The sequence below is a fragment of the Capra hircus genome, chromosome 22 (genome assembly GCF_001704415.2).
Source record: "Capra hircus breed San Clemente chromosome 22, ASM170441v1, whole genome shotgun sequence".
Classification (NCBI taxonomy): domain Eukaryota; kingdom Metazoa; phylum Chordata; class Mammalia; order Artiodactyla; family Bovidae; genus Capra; species Capra hircus.
Window position 1 is genome coordinate 35,930,980 of NC_030829.1, and position 17,339 is coordinate 35,948,318.

A 17,339-nucleotide genomic window follows, 5' to 3' on the forward strand; every position below is an offset into this window, starting at 1 on the left:
TCAGTCCTTTGTGGAACCCATTTAAACTGCTCCGTGTGCTCAGGCGTGTCTGACTCTTTGCAGCTCCATGGACTGTAGCCCCTGGCCACCTGACCGATGTGTGTGAGCGCCCAACACCATGTGAGATAATTCCAGTGTGCACAGGGGCACAGCCTGTTTGCTTCTATGGAAGCTTGAATGTTGAAATTTTTAGGGAAAAATCAATTGTCCTCTTTTTTGGTGTACCTGTAACATTGTGGAAACATTCCTGTGCTGTTAAACTCTGCAAAGTAGGTTTTACTGGCTGCATAGGATCCCTTTTCATGTTCAGAGCCGCAGTTCTGGGAGATGGTTTGGTAAAGCAGAAGCTGTTTCTGGGGTCAAGGCACATTGACTGGCTTCATTTCTGGGCTCTCACTTACTGACTCTTGTGACCTTGGGGAAGTCATTCACTTCTCTTAGCTTCCTGTTCCTAACCTGTACGACGAGCTCCCATGGGGCTTAAGAGAAGACTTAATGATACTGTATCTTAATATATATTTGTCCCTGTGATCACATATTGTTTTTGCCAATTTTCTGATTTATTAACCAGTTCTTCCCTGTTGGACATTTTGGTTCTTCCTTGTGATACTTTTTGTGTTTAATATGGGACAGGAGAGCGACATGTATACTACAGAGTTGGCCCAAATGTGTCCTTGTGGGTAGAGATAGGACTCCCTGGTTTTTGTCTGTATGTGTCCTCTGTATAAAGAGTGGTGTATATATACACACACACTTTTTCCTTGCATTCATTTCAGGTTCTTTTGACAAGCTCACTGCCCATTTTCTTAATAAGAGGATCCTAATTTCAGACAATAGCAACTGTCAAGGTTTTCACTGAAAAATATGATTCTAGATGTGATGAGGACACCCTCCCTATAATCTGCCTCTGAGAACTAGGGGTGGTGGGCTTGGGTGTTGGACCCAGATCATTTGCTTACAGAGTTGTCATTTCTGAGCTCTGTTGTTCGTGCTGAATGGGCAGCACCATTACGCACTTTGGGTTTGTAGAATTTATCACATCTTCTGCAGTAAACTCCCCAGAATCAAAAAGCACTTGAAGAAGCTTCTTTTTGAATTACAGAGTATTCATGTGCTGCAGCCAATTAGGAGGCAGAGACAGAGAAATGAGGTCCCCTCCCAGCCAACACTGAATCACAGTTTAGAAATTTATCTCTGTTTGTGATCATGACTTTTAATCTGTGTGTTGACAAAACTCTGGGAACATTTGTCGGCTCCATATTCGCTCCATGGTGATGATTAGTACAGCGTGAATTTTTTAGTGGTAGCAACAGCAAGCTAACAGGCTGTGTGGATCTGTCCTGCTCCTTTTGGGCTTTCTTACAATTGCCATTAGCTAAGCTTAGGTGCCAGGTGCTATGTAAAAGGTTTTCAGACCTTACTTAATCTACATATGACCTTCGAGGTAAATCTAGGGGAAAGGTGTGGTTTCAAGATATTAGTAAGTAGCTGAACACGAGGCAGATAGAAAAGAGTATGGCTAAGGTTCATATCTTAGGTCTTCACCACCTTCCGTCTCAGTGACATCTTGTCCAGACTGGTCTGAGGTCTGACAGTTGTTAGACATGAGGGCGTGGCTCTCTTAAGTATCTTTAGAGTAAGAAAAAAATTTTAATGTCATCATTTTCTAGGCTTCAGTATTTTCTCCCATTTTCAACTTTTTAGGACCAAATGGCACACTGCAAGACAAACACCCTCTGTTTTTAAATCGATGACCAATTTCTATTTTAAGCTTTCAGAAATGAATGCCTATTATTAAGTTAATCACCACAATGGAAGTGAGAGATCTATCTTTTCAATGTTAAATGAGCTTTATCTTGAAAAACTGGACCATTTCTGGAGTTTGTTAATCTGTCCCAGAAGAGCAAATGTCCAGAAATACCAGTTGACCAACGTCGTGTCTCAACCCTAGTATGTAAGTTGTCGAGTAGGTAACATGGCTAAGTCAAAGGTGGCTTCTTTTCTTGAAGCCCTCTTGGACCTCCATTAAAGCACTCACTGTGCCATATTTGAATTGTCTGCCCAAACGGTGCCCTTGTAATTATCTTTGTGTCCTTGGTGTCTAGCATGCCCTCAGGCACTCAACAAATGTTTGACCAGTAATGGAATGAATCGAATTCTTAATTTTTTCCCTATGTTAGCCAAAGATGATCAGGCCATATATGTTTGTTTTTTTTCTTTCAAATGTAGACCACTTTTTAAAAAAGAGTCTTTCTTGAGTTTGTTACAATATTGCTTCTCTTTTTTATGTTTTGGTTTTTTGGCTGAGAGGCTTGTGGGATCTTAGCTCCCCAACCACCAGGGATAGAACTCGGACCCTGGGCACTGGAAGACAAAGTCTTAACCACTGGACTGCCAGGGAAGTCCCTAGGTCATATACTAAGGTTGCCGAATTTGAAAAGAAGTTTGATTCATTAAACAAGGTGCAGTCCCCTAATACCCACTCACTCTTCTGCCCTGTGCCAGCACAAACATATGCCTGGGCACCACTTTGCATTTTTCTAATCTTCAGATTTCCCAGCTCTTTGGAAATATTTTTCCTGGTTCGTTTTCATTTAAATGGTAATTTCCAGCATTGTAAGGGGAAACCACTTCCCAGGCATTTGATTTGCATCAGTTCACAAGACATTGCGTATAAAAAAGCCAAGTTGTGTCAGCATCTGCACATTGGACCTGCCTTGCATTTTAGTAGCTGTGTCTCCCAGTATTCAAAGACTTCTTTAAAACCTGCTAAGTGTTCCCCACGCCCACGAAGAAGGGGGGAGGGGAAAACATGTCTCTGTTTGCAAACAAACAGCATGTGGAATAAAACCCATAAAATTAATGTCTCTTGATGTGCAGCCAAATCTGAGCAAAATGTAAACTTTGAGTAATTAGCCTGTGTGTGTGTGTCTGTGTATCTGTGTCTGTGCGTGCGTGTATGTGTGTGCACATGACTCCATTTTAGTGTAGAACTGTTTGTGTCTTATGGAAAACCTAAGCCCTGATGAAATGGGCACGATTTTCAAATGGTGACCACAAAATCATTGATTTTTTTAAAAAAAAGTCTTGCTTTTCAATCAAGTGTAATGTTCAGTTCAAGCCAGTCTTAACGTGTCCTTCTAGGAATAAAGGTTCGCTTTGGAGTACAGTGTTACACCACCTTGCCTTAACTACACACAGAGCCGAGTGGCTTTGAAATTAAGTTGAGAATTGCAGCTCTGCCTGAAGAATTGTTTAGTGACACAAAACACAATGTAGCTGCTCTTTCACCGAGTTATCTGATGCAGTGGACTTTTAGAAATAAGCACTTGTTATGACAGAACGCTCTGTTACCTCGTTAAACGAAGTTGCAACTTCTGATATGAAACTTTATGAAGTGAAGTTCAGTAGAGCACAGATGAGTTTTCCAAAAGGCATGTATATTCCCCAGTGCCGTTTTACCACCACCATTTAAAGGAATGAAGTATACCCAGTTTGTGGAGAGTTTTTGGAGAGCAGGACCGATGTTTCTGCTTTCATAGGCACAGCCTGGTGAAGATTTGGGCCTGTCCAGATGTAGCCAGTTGAGTGATAGGTGTGTACAACTCAAGAACTCAACTCCAGGTGGGCATTTTTATTTACTTGATAGCATTTTGATTAGGAACAGGAGAAAATTAGATGTAAATTGTAAGTATTCTAGGGAGAGCAAAAATGGGACTTACATTGGAAATGAAAAAGAACGTTTATTTTCATCCATTTTTGCTTGTGTGGTAAGGCAGTCTAGCAATAGAATGAGACCACTGCAGATATTTAGGATGGGGACCAGGCATTCAAGGCAAAATTTAAATATATTTTCATTAAAATCTAATTTAATAGTTGATTTAGAATGAAGGCACCTAAGACTGCATTATATTAAGTTTCATTTGCTTATACAAAATACCAGTAAAGAATTGCTCTTTGTGTAGGAAAACACTGATAAAATAATGCTCACTTTTTAATTGGACTTTAGACAGTATTTTTATTTGGACTTTAATTGGACTTTAGACAGTATTTTTATGACTCATTTTTTTTCTTCTTCTTTTTTTATTTTTTTGGCCTAAATCGGTTGTTGAAAATCTCTAGGCTCTTCAGGAATATCTTCTTCTTGCTCTGAATGTCCTTTTATTTTTCAGAACTGCCTGCTGGTTGGGAAAAGATTGAAGACCCTGTCTATGGTATCTACTATGTAGAGTAAGTGCCTATTAAGTCACATTTTAGTTTGCATTCTTCTGTAATTAATGTACATTTATGCTGAATAGAATTTGCCATTGGGATAAGGTAAAAAGTAGTAATAGTAACATTATATTAATTTTATAATGAAAAATAGTTTAATGAATAAGAAAATATTCAGCAAATCTGATGATGATATATAATAAAACCCCTGAGGGCCACATGTCTTCTGTTTACTACGGTATTGCTAGAGCCAAACATAGTCCTGGTCTGTGGCAGGTACTTAATAATAGGTATTATTTGAATGAATGTAAAAAGCTCAATAGACCATATGAGTATGAGTTGTTTATCTTCAGGAAGAGCATCAGTTTTGCCTATTGTTTTGCCCTGCTCAGGTCTGAGATTCTCAGTGATTACTTATTCATTTAAACTTTCTAAATTCTCCGGTACCAGAAGATAGCTGTTTCCTTTTCTAGGGGATCTTCCCAACCCAGGGATCGAACCCAGGTCTCCCGCATTGTAGGTGGATTCTTTAGCAGCTGAGCCTCCAGGGAAACTGTTAAAAACTAAAGCCTGACTTGAAAATTATTTTGAGTTCTAAATAATCATAGAGTAGGAATATTTCTAAACTTCTCATGAAATATGATTTTGATGAAGTGAAAAAGAATATGTGTAGGCTTGTATATATGTGTGTTGATGTAATATGTGTATATATACATGTACATATATCGCAATTGTTGTTTAGTTTCTCAGTTGTGTCTGACTCTTTTGTGTCCACATGGACTGTAACCTGCCAGGATCCTCTGTCCATGGGATTTCCCAGGCAAGAACAGTGGTGTGGGTTGCCATGTCCTTCTCTAGGGGATCTTTCTGACCCAGGGATCAAGCCCAGGTCTCCTGCATTGGCAGACGAATTCTTTACTGCTGAGCCAAATGGGAAGCCTACATTACGTATACATACACTGAATAAGAATGGGAAAAAAAAATGCTTTGGATTCATATATATGTTTGTACATATGTGTGTGTGTGTGTGTGTGTGTTTATGTTTCCTTGGCCTTATTCGTTTTGGAGCCATCTGAAGTATCTGGGTCTTTGTCACTTTGAACACATCACATTTGCTTAGGTTAGCTGCATTTGGAATCTTTTTGCCTAGGGCTTATACTTTGAATCCTGACTCCATGCTTATTGATCAAAATAGTTGACAGATGTTGGTAGAGTCCTTCTTTTAACTTGATCTTTGGGGGGCAGGATGCTTATGGTTCCATGAACTGTAGAAAGTTACACACAGTTTTTGGCACTACGTGTTACAGACAACACCACATCTCCACTTTCAGCTCCATTTAAAAATAATTCTGTAACTGACTTCTTGTTAAATTAAAGAAACGTTCTTTGTCACGTGATTCTTTGGACATTTGGGAGAGTCAGTGTTTACAGTCCTGGGGCTTGAAAGCTGGCCATGCTAAGCTTGAAGCCTCCTTAGTGCTGACTAGCTGTTTTGTTAGGTCAGCTGGTACTTAACTGCTCAGAAACTTATTTCCTTATCCACAAAATAACAATAAAAATAGGACCTTCATCTTGGCATTTACTGAAGATTTTTTAAATAAATCATGTGTACTGGTTTTACAATACTTGGTACAGAGAAGCAGTCAGTATGTGGAAACCATTCATTTTTGTTTTTGTTATATCTTCCTAACTGTGCTTTTTGACACAAAATGCTCAACCACCTGCTTTGCTCAGGTCCAGTCAAGGGAACTTGGCCTGATTGGCATTTTGCTTGTGGGACAACATGTTTCCTAACTGAGTGCAATATGCCTTCTGCTTCAGCCACATCAACAGGAAGACACAATATGAGAACCCAGTCCTAGAAGCCAAACGGAAGAAGCAGCTGGAGCAGCAGCAGCAGCAACAACAGCAACAGCAACAGCAGCCAGAAGGTTGGCTTTCCCTCTATCTGTGGGCCAGGAGCTCCAGGCAAAGCCTGGGCACTGACACCCCCGTGTGGTCAGAAGTGGCCGCGAGGCTCATGTCCTGTGTGGTGCTAGGAACTCAATGTCCTGGAAGCGTGGGGAGTGTGCAGAACCTCTGTTAGAGTCCACACCCCGAACCCAGACAGCTAAAGTGGGGGGCCCCGTTTAAAAGCACCCAGTCTCCACTCTGGTTTAGAAAGGGGCTGTTAGATTGGAGAACATTTCTGATGGTGACAGAATTCCCTTGCCCCTGGGAGCTTTTGCACAGCACCTGCTATCTAAATCCAAACCACTTTAAGATGTGCAGGGTATGGAACTAACTTTTAATTGTAGGCATGTAGGCATCAGAAAAAGCTGGTAATTTTCAGTGCTTTCAAAAAATTAGAAGTTACTTTGTGCTCTTCACAAAAACATGAACAGTTCAGAAGTGGAGAACATTTACATCTCCCCTGCTGGTTCCCATTCTATTCTCAGCAATAAGCAATGTGCAGAAATTTTCTAGGGATGTACAAATATGCAGATTTTAACAAACACCAGGTCATAATTTATGTATATGAATACATTCTGTATTTACATACATATTAGTTTTCTGGCCTATTTTTCTCAGTTAAATATATTTCTTGCACATTTTCAAGGCTGCTTAATATAGATTTACCTTGGGATTATTTAATGACTACATAATATTCCTTTTATGAATCTCTTTACTTCATTTAGCCCTCTGTTTATTAGCAGATGCTTAGATTTTTCTTCATTTTTCATCGCAGTCTTTAAAAATATTAGGTTTACTGTTCCTTTTATATGAATATAAAATTCAATACTTCTCTTATTATCATAGTGAACTTATTAAATATAGACCATAGCATGGAAGTTGGCAGATTTTTTTTGTAAATGACCAGATAATAAACACTTTAGGCTTTGCTATTCATACAGCATCTATTACAGCTACTCATCTCTGCCCTTATGGTATGAAATACGTTATAAACTGTAAACAAATGTATGTGGCTGAAACACTGAACACTGAAATTTGAGTGTCATGTAATTTATGTGTCAACAAAATATTCTTCTTAATCATATAGAAACGTGTGAAAATCATTCTTGGCTTGCAAGCTTAATAAAAATAGGCACAGGGGCCAGTTTGGCCTTTGAGCCATAGTTTGCCAACCACGGCCATAGACTGTATTTTAGAGAGTGTTTGTACGTATCTGTGTGTGTGTGTGCACACGCACCTAGCTATTGAAAAGTTCTTCTTAATCTCTCTTCTATTTAAAAATTTAAAAAATATTTTTATGAATTTGGGGAGTGAGAATGTACAATTGAAAAATGAGTGTAAAATTAACTGTATGTACACAATTGAATTTGTTAGCTTAGCTGGAAAGGTGAGTTTGGGATGAATCTTAAGATTCATTTGCCGTGAGTTATTTCTTGGTCTTCAAAGTGAACGCGACTACACTTAGTTCATACACTTAGGCTAGTTAGGACTCAGGGGCTTTCATAATGGGTCCCCCTCGGGTTTTAGAGATGATAGGGGACAGCACCTTACCAGACTCCTGAAACCTACCTTTACTGCCCCAGCCAAGCAGACTTCAGCTCTCCAGCCAAGTCTCAGATGAATTATAGAAGTTTCTGCCTTATTGGGCCTGCTTTAGTTTACTGTATATCTTTTCTGATATTTTTTTACTTGATCTCACTTTGAACTCTGCAGCCAGAGAGAACTGGAGATTTTTATTGGTTGTATTTTTATTGGTTTTATTTCTGTCCTCACAGGTCTTAGGAGAAAGAGACATAAACACGCACACACAGGGAGGGACCTTAACGTAGAGTAGGTGTGCTGAGTAGTGTCCTACTCTGTGCAGCCATATGGGCTGTAGCCTGCCAGGCTGCTCTGTGCATGGGGTTCTCCACACAAGAATACTGGAGCAGGTTGCCAGTGCCCTCCTCTAGGGGATCTTCCTGATCCAGGGATCGAACCCACGTCTCACGTCTCCTGTGTTGGCAGGAGGGTTCTTTACCACTAGCGCCACCCGGGAAGCCCTACGTAGAATAGCAGCAGATACCAATTTCTTGTCAAGTGAAGCTCTCTGGTTCTGGTTTTATTGGCTTGGGTAGTTTTATAATGAAGAAGGTGGTGAATCCTAAGTAAGGTGACCAGTGGTCGGAAGGAAAACAGTAAACTGTTTCTTGTTTTCATTGTAGAATGGTCAGAAGATCATTCATCGCTTGTGCCTCCTGCTATTCCAAACCACCCGCCAAGTAATCCGGAGCCAGCCAGAGAAGCTCCACTTCAGGGTAAAGTGTTTTTATAATCGCATCCTACTTTGGCTCAAAAGTTCGATTTTTTTAAAGAAACTTTAAAAAATGAAATCTGATAATTCCCAGATCTTTCCAAAAGATTGTTCCAAGATAGTTCTTTGTTGTGGGGCTGACCTGTATATATAGTAGGGAATGAGCAGTATTCCCAGCCTCTGTCCACTCAGTGCCAGGAGAAACCCTCCCCCAGTGTGACAAACAAAACTGTCTCCAGATATTGCCAAATGCTGCTGGGAGTGGGGAAGAGGGTGGTGTACAAAATCATGTTGAGTTGTGAACCCTAAATTTAGAGAACACATACATTTAATGCTGTGTTAAATGAGATACATTGAAAATTCAGCACTGCATGTTTCAACATTCTAGTCAATGTATTTGCTTTTGACTAAGATTTTCTTGTAAATGTAAAATGGTTTGATATTACTGTGTTATACACTCTAACCTCTGTTCTTGTGGCAGTTTGGGCATTTATGCATGTTTTACAACGTTTCATTGGTTCTCACTTATTTACATTCACAAATAGTATGCATCCCTACTGAGATTCATTACAGAAAATTGGAAACTCAGAATCTTGCTACTTTCAGGCCTCATTACTTTTAAAGGATAGAAAAGATTTGGGGATTTTTTTTCTTTAGCTTTTTTGTGTTGGGGAGTATGTTACAGAACCAATAAAAAGCTGTAAAATTTGTCTTTTCTTCTCTCTACATTTTTTTAAAGATATAAATATGTTAGATATTAAAAGAAAGGTAAGATACCCCTTTTCCCTAATTTTCATTCCTCCACTTTTATTTTTATAAGAAAAGTTATTTCCCTTTTAGCTGATATTATCATGAGATTAGTATTAATATCAACTTGTATAAAATAGTTTGATACCATTTAATGGTGATAATGTTTTTAATAGAGACAAAACATAGAAGATAATGATATATAAATTAATATCAACAGGATTGTAGGCTCATCTTTATTTTTAAAGTATAAAATTCCTTCTTCAACTTCATGTTGTCTTCTTTCTTTCTCTCATGGTAAGTTAACTCCACTAACTTCTCAGTTCCTTGACCCTCTTGTTAATTTCTTGAGTCCTCGAAACTGTGGACACACCAGGGCCTTTGCACATGCTGCTCTCTGGACACACCAGGGCCTTTGCACATGCTGCTCTCTGGACACACCAGGGCCTTTGCACATGGTGTTCTCTGGACACACCAGGGCCTTTGCACATGCTATTCTCTGGATACACCAGGGCCTTTGCACATGCTGCTCTCTGGACACACCAGGGCCTTTGCACATGCTGTTCTCTGGACACACCAGGGCCTTTGCACATGCTGTTCTCTGGACACACCAGGGCCTTTGCACATGCTGCTCTCTGCTTGTGGCTGTCTTCTCCTCCCACTCTTTGCTCTGCCAGCTTCTGCTTAGCTAAGGTTTCTGTTGGATTCTGTCCGATTCACTCTTCCCACGTCAAACTTCTCGTTTATAGAATTTAACAGTTGGTAATTTGTGTTCATTTGAGTTCAGTTATTTAGCAATTTCCTCTTCAGAGTTTCAATCGCATGGAGGTATGAGACTGAGTTTTGTTTTGTTGTGTTTTGTTTTTCCACAGTAGGATATCCTGAACTAGATCTCATCCTCTCTGCTAAATTTATTATTGTGTGAAATAACATATGTACGTCCGTGATAAACAGCCTGGCTTCCTTAAAGGATTGTCTTAGAGATTAAATCAATTAGAGCTTTAAAGTTTCAGATTCTGAGTGTCAAATGCTTCGTGCACCAACTGAGTTAAGAGTCCAGACAGTATTGATCTGTATGAGGAACTTTATTTCAGATTTTTCTCTTTCTTTTTTTTACCCCCTTTTTCTTCTTTAATCTTCTTGGGTCCCCTAGTGGTTGGGGTTTGGGAGAGGCTCACTGAGCTCCCTGTGGGAAATAGTCTATTCTTAAAACTTTTACTCTAGTCTCTGTATTGATTGTTGTCTTTCAAGCATAATCGTAATCTTCAAAGTATAACTAATACCATAGAAGATAGTTTAAATCCATACTCTTTGACTCCAAGCTACAGTTGTAAGAAACATTAAGTTGGGCTTTATCACCATCGGTTACAACTCTGAGTTCCCTGTGTACCTGTAAAGTGTCCTGGTCTATGTTCCTGACAGTACTCTCAGGAAGAGGCTGTGTAGCTAATAGGGTTAGATTGTTTGGTATTAATTTTGCTGAGTTCATTGCTCAACTGACTTTCCTCTGATCAAAAGAGTATCCTTCTCAACTCAGAAAATGTTAACTTTTAAAGAGATTTGCTCTTGGGAAATCTCTCCAGCTTCCAGCTTTATGCTCAGAGATTTTGCAGCTACCCCTTCACCCTACCCATTTCACCACCACCATCAACAAAATAATAACCTACATTGATTGAGCTCTTTTTATGCATCAGGCACCTCCTTGAGCACTTCAGCTATGTTATCTGTCACCATTCCTCCTTACAACTATCATGTAAATAGTGAGGTTAGTACTCTCAATATCTCCACTTATACATCTGACGCTCAGGCAGAGAGAGGTTTAGTAATTCATACACACCCAGGAAGTAGTAGAGCACAGAGTTGAACCCTGGGTGTCATTAGAAACAGTTTAACTTCTGACTTAAACCTTTTTGTTGTGTTTTTTTGTGTGTGTGTGTGGGGGATACCTCACCGTCTTAATGTATGCCATTCAGTTTGGATGCTTCTGGGTACATTACCTTTTTAATTCAAGTTAATTACAGTTTAAAAAAATAAAAAAGTTAGTTTCTTGTTTCCACTGGCCACATTTCAAGGAGTCAGGAGAGCCTCGTTTTTGACTAGTGGCTGCTGTATTGGATAGTGTAAATAGCGAGCATTTCCGGTGTCACAGGAAGTACTCTGGGGCAAATGGTACTATGGTATTCAAATACTAGTTCCAAGAATAGTGCCAACTTGGCAGAGAAGCAGGCAGCTACAGGTTGTTCATGAGTAGATGTTTTGGAGCTGAGACCCAGAAGTTCCAGATTCAGTGAATCCAGGGCAGGCCCTAGAAATGAGTACATTTTTAAAAAGCTACCCAGGTGATCCTTCCACATCACCAGATCTTGCAACTGTTGACTAGTCAGCAGATTAGCCTGTCTTAGAAAATTACATGTGCCACAAGGCTGCAGCAGAGAGCTCCTCATTCCACTCCTTGTATATAGAAAAGCACTTCTCCAAAGCTACAGTAACTGATGACCTACCTGTACATCAAATGTAATAAAATGTGCATAAATGTGGAACCCTCTGATCTTCTCTCCCTAGTTAAATGTTGAAACAGAAAGTCAGTGTGTAATTTCAAAGTCCTCTTCATGTCTCTTTTAAGCTGAAAGCATTCTCAACTCAAAATATGCTAATGGTTTTTTAAAACATTCATTTAGATAAACTGCCAGACACATTTTTACATTTTCTAACTTTGCTATAATCAGGGTGAAAAACTTACACACCCAGCCACCTCTTGCAGCCTTCTCAAAGACACGTTAAATTTCACTTCTTTGTGCTCTTATTCATTCGTTCATTCAACACACATTTTTGGAGCACACGCAATGAAACAGGCCATGTTTTATTTACACTCTGGACATGCAATCAGGAATCCTTGTGGAGTTTGTTCTAGTGTTGTATGTGTGAACATGTGCAGTGCCCTTCCTGCAATAGGGTATGGGGGAGAGGGAGATAAAACCCCCATCAGTGAGTAAGCTGTATCCTGTGCAGGATGGTGATAAATGCTGAAATCAAAAGTAAAGCAGGTAAGGAGGATTGTGAATGCTGGAAGAGATACTGCAGTATTCAATAAGGGGACAGAGAGTGTCTCGCTGAAAAGTTGATGGGTATTGATATCTTTGCCTAAGTGAAATATGTGTTTGCCTTAAAGCTTTCCCTAGTAGCCTCTGCTTCAAGAATAGCTGCTATTCATACACCCCATAAAGGGAAATTTGGGGGTTATCTGAACAGTTCTCAATTTTCCATCTAGTAATTGCCATGGCAACTCTTTCAGTACAATCCCTGACTGCGCTTGACATCCCTTCCCTGGTGCTTTGGCAGATGACTTCTCATGGTAAATTCAGCTCGGTCTTGCCTTTCTTTAGCCATGCTGACAGGACTATAGTTTGTCGTGCTTCCAGCCAGCCTTGGGACTACAGTAGAGGGGAGGAGGTTAGTGAGCAGACCTGTGACTCCAGGCAATTTTAAAAAGCCTTCTTAAGAGCCAGAGACTTTTGAAATGTGCAATTAAAAATTGTATGTGTTCCCAGAGACCTTTTTAAAAAGACCTTTTAGATGTAGCTAACCAAAAATAACTTTCCTTCCTGCGTGCCAGCCTCCTAGTGCAGGGGTATTTGGAGACATGGAGATTTTTTTCTCCTTTTTTTGGATAACATTTTTGGTAGAAAAGTAATAGGGCATATGGGGAAGCAGTGTCAAGGGCAGGAGACAGGAAGTATAATAGGAGAGTTGAAAGAGTCTGCACCTAGAATGATGTTCACTACTTTGGGATAATTGGGGAAATTCAATTGAGCTTCTCGATTACAGAGAAATGCCCAAACTCAAAATAAAATATTGGGTTTGTGTGCAAAATGTTATTTGTGAATGTTATCAAGAGAATTCACTAAATGTTTGGAAGCTATTTAGCTGTATATCTGTTAATTTATTTTTAATGAGACAACTGATTTTGGACATACCTAGGCTATTTCACCAGAGAAGGCAATGGCACCCCACTCTAGTACTCTTGCCTGGAAAATCCCATGGACGGAGGAGCCTGGTAGGCTGCAGTCCATGGGGTCGCTGAGGGTCGGACACAACTGAGCGACTTCACTTTCACTTTTCACTTTCATGCATTGGAGAAGGAAATGGCAACCCACTCCAGTGTTCTTGCCTGGAGAATCCCAGAGACGGGGGAGCCTGGTGGGCTGCTGTCTATGGGGTTGCACAGAGTCAGACATGACTGAAGCGACTTAGCAGCAGCAGCAGCAGCAGGCTATTTCACTACTTGTTAAACGATGCAAATGGACAGGAAAAATTGGTCGAATTTAGAATTCAATTCAATTCCTTTTAATTTTTAAAATAGCGATTCTCTGTCTGTTTATTTATTTTTGGTTGTGCTGGGTCTTCACTGATGGGCATGGGCTTTCTCGAGTTGCATCGAGCGGGGCCTACTCTCTGGTTGCGATCTGTGGGCTTCTTGTGGTGGTAGCGTCTCTTGTCTGGAGCACGGGCTCCAGGTTGTTCAGGCTTCAGTGACTGTGTTGCAGGGACTCAGTAGTTGTGGTGCACAGGCTTAGTTGTGCTGGGGCATGTACAGTCTTCCCAGACACCCAGGAATGCTGGGTTGAACCCACGTCCCCTGCATTGGAAGGTGAAGTCTTAGAGAGTGTGTATTAGACTCTCAGTTGTTTCTGACTCTTTGTGACCCCGTGGACTGTAGTCCACCAAGCTCCTCTGTCCATGGAATTCTCCATAACAAGAATACCGGAGTGGGTTGCCATTTCCTTCTCCAGGGGATCTTCCCAACCCAGGGATTGAACCCGGGTCTCCTGCACTGCAGGCAGACTCTTTACCGACTGAGCCACGGGGAAAACCTCCTAACCACTGGACAAACAGGGAAGTCCCATGATTCTCCATTTCTTATTTATGAGTTATTCTTTGTGACCATATGGTGCGGTGTCTCCTGGTGTCATCTGTTTATTTTCAGAATGAGTTTTCTCTTTGAAGAGTTTCTGTGTAATTGACTGTACAAATGGGAGTCAAACTCTAGACAACATACTAGAAGCCAGAGTAGAAAATATGATCTGTAACAAAACAAAAGACAGAAAGCAAAGACCCGCGCCATTTTTTTTTGAAGGCCTCATGGCAGCTCAGTTGCTGTCAAACTACATGAAACAGACCAAGATGTGTGTCAGAGCGTGGACACCAGTGTCGTCCTTCTGTTAAATTTTCTTCTGATCTTCGTGCTGACACACAGTGAGCCCCAGCCCCCTCCTTACACAAAAGGGTCTGGGAATTCCCTTATAACTGGAATCAAGAAGGACTTTCTTGAAACACCTCTGTGCCCCCATGCCCCAGCACAGGAGTTTGGAGAGAGATGTCTAACTTGTCTCATTTCTTATTTACTTCATCTTTCACTCATGGTCACCCTCCTTCCACATCTTGTTTTGATGCAGGCAAACCCTTTTTTACACGAAACCCTTCAGAGTTGAAAGGCAAATTCATTCACACGAAGCTGCGGAAAAGCAGTCGTGGCTTTGGCTTCACAGTTGTTGGAGGGGATGAACCTGACGAGTTTCTGCAAATCAAGAGCTTGGTCCTAGATGGTCCTGCCGCCCTGGATGGCAAGATGGAGACAGGTATGAGACACTACAGCAGGGACCAGACAGCACCATGATGTCCTGAGCTTGTCATTGTCCTTTAAAAGCTTGGCCAGTGAGCAAGCTTCCTGTATGACGTAAATGTGTTTCCTGGTATAGATGAAAAACTTTGAAGCTGCTTTAACATTTTCCCTTTTGGGGAACTGTTAGGGTACTGTCGAGTATAGTAAATGAGTAATTTACTAAAAATGCAGATCCATTTGAATGAATGAATTCTCAACTTCACATTCTGCAGTGATTTTTTTTTAATACAAAAAAGCTCAAATGTTCTTTCAGTGATCATTATATTCCCATTAGCATGGAAGACAGTAAATGCTACACCAATGCCTTATTAGCATAAACAAAGTAATAGCAGCTGTCTTTTTGTGCCTTACAGTATCACCCCCTACTCCAATTTCAGTTCAACTTCTTATTGGTAGGATTTTATAGTATAAAATTGATGGAACTTTCCTGGGCAGTTTTTCTAATCCCCAGCTTTTTTGCAGGAGACGTAATTGTGAGTGTGAATGACACCTGTGTTTTGGGACACACGCACGCACAAGTTGTGAAAATCTTCCAGTCCATTCCCATCGGTGCCAGCGTGGACCTTGAACTCTGCCGAGGTTATCCGTTGCCTTTTGACCCAGATGACCCCAACACAAGTTTAGTGACTTCGGTGGCCATTTTGGACAGAGAACCAATTATTGTGAATGGGCAAGAGACCTATGACTCGCCAGCTAGTCACAGTAGTAAAACAGGCAAAGTCAGCAGTATGAAGGATGCCAGGCCAAGCAGCCCTGCGGATGTGGCTTCAAATGGTTCCCATGGTTACCCCAGTGACACTGTCTCTTTGGCTTCCTCCATAGCCACTCAGCCGGAACTCATAACTGTTCATATAGTCAAAGGGCCAATGGGTTTTGGTTTTACTATCGCGGACAGTCCTGGGGGTGGCGGCCAAAGAGTGAAACAGATTGTTGACAGTCCAAGGTGCCGAGGCCTGAAAGAAGGGGATCTTATAGTGGAAGTTAATAAGAAGAATGTGCAGGCCCTAACTCACAACCAAGTCGTGGACATGCTCATCGAATGTCCAAAGGGAAGTGAGGTCACATTATTGGTGCAACGAGGAGGTATGTGGACTTAGTTTGATTCATTTTTTTAAAACCTTACATCCATTGTTATATATACTGGTTATGAGATGGGTCTTTGGGGCTTTCTAAATGTCTCCTCCTTTAAGATCATTTTTATTTAAATACTGGGAAATGCATTCAAAATGCCTTCTGATTTCTCCAAATGCTAGCCTCTTTAGAGTAAAGGTTATGTTTATACATTATGTGTTTATACAAAGGGCTTGCACATAGGGTAGCACTGTTGCTGAGAGTGGGATCCAGCTGCTCCAGACTGAAAAGCCAATAAAAATGCAAGGCTGGGAGAAAGGAAAATTCACTTTGTTTCAGAGGCGAGGGAGGGTGGACTCGTGTCCAGAGGCCAATCCCCACCCGCCCCTCCCCCACTGACATTCAGTGGGCCAGAACTTTTACAGGCAGGAGGAGTTGTACAGGCAGAGAGAAGAGGCTACATGTGGAAACAGCACAGTCGTCTTAAAGTTGGTCATGCAGTGGTCTGATGAGTGTCATCTTGATTGTTGCAAAGGCAGTTAGTTTTCAGTTCCAGGGTCAGTTTATTCCCATTTCTTTGAGGCCAGTTCTCAGAATTGTGGCAGTTTCTGTCATGGCTACATTCCGATCATCAGGTAGGTAGCTTATTCCACCTGATGGGGGTTTCAGTGTCTATAAAACAGCTCAAAGGATATGGCTGCAAATGCTATCCGTAGCCACTGAGGAGGACCTCAAGGTCCCTGACTTTGCTAAGTGACTAAACTAATATTTTTTGGTTCTGTTTGTTTTCATTTGCTTCTGCATTTTCTCACTTCTCCGATTAAACTTAATCTTTGACTAAAGTTTTTCTGTGGACAAAAGACAGGCGGAAGACCTGGAGGGAAAGAACCATGGTGTCCTGCTCTGTTTCAATTTCCTTTAAATGTAAATCAAACTGTGCCTTTTAAAACCCATTAAGATTTGAAAACCTTTATCCTGTAAGTCTCTTGACCCTGGTCTGCACAGCGTGCCTTGGCCACTCTTCCAGCCTCGTCTCACACTCCTCTCCCTTCCTCAGTGTGCTTGGCCACCTGGCTTCTCTGTGATGCCTTCAGTTCTCTAAGCCCTTCTGTCTCAGGGCCTTTGCATTTTCTGTTTCCATTGCTTGGAAAACTTTTCCCCAACTCTTCACCTGGCTGGCTCAGTCTCATTCAAGTCTCCTCCTGAGAGAGGGATTCTCTCATTATTTCTCTTAAGTACCCCCCAGCAATCCTGTGTAACCCCTGTTGCATCACTCCATTTCTTGTTAGCTTTTATCGCAGTCATTATTATCGCAAGCCATTGTTTTGTACATTTTCTTATTTTTCTTTGTTGCTCTCCCTTCTTCATTAGAATTTAATGAAT

General features: G+C 41.0%; 1 protein-coding gene across 15 annotated transcripts in view; it reads left to right on the forward strand.

Moving 5' to 3' along the window:
* The window catches only part of MAGI1 (membrane associated guanylate kinase, WW and PDZ domain containing 1), a 649,715-nt gene that overhangs the window by 556,688 nt on the left and 75,688 nt on the right, over nt 1-17,339 (forward strand). For 14 of the 15 annotated variants that reach the window (XM_018066867.1, XM_018066868.1, XM_018066869.1 and 11 more), the window contains 5 exons: nt 4,173-4,230; nt 6,034-6,143; nt 8,370-8,462; nt 14,659-14,841; nt 15,348-15,968. In XM_018066867.1, coding sequence (XP_017922356.1) covers nt 4,173-4,230; nt 6,034-6,143; nt 8,370-8,462; nt 14,659-14,841; nt 15,348-15,968 — 1,065 coding nt within the window. The remainder of the gene's footprint in view (nt 1-4,172; nt 4,231-6,033; nt 6,144-8,369; nt 8,463-14,658; nt 14,842-15,347; nt 15,969-17,339) is intronic. The other variant, XM_018066866.1, reaches the window with a different exon arrangement.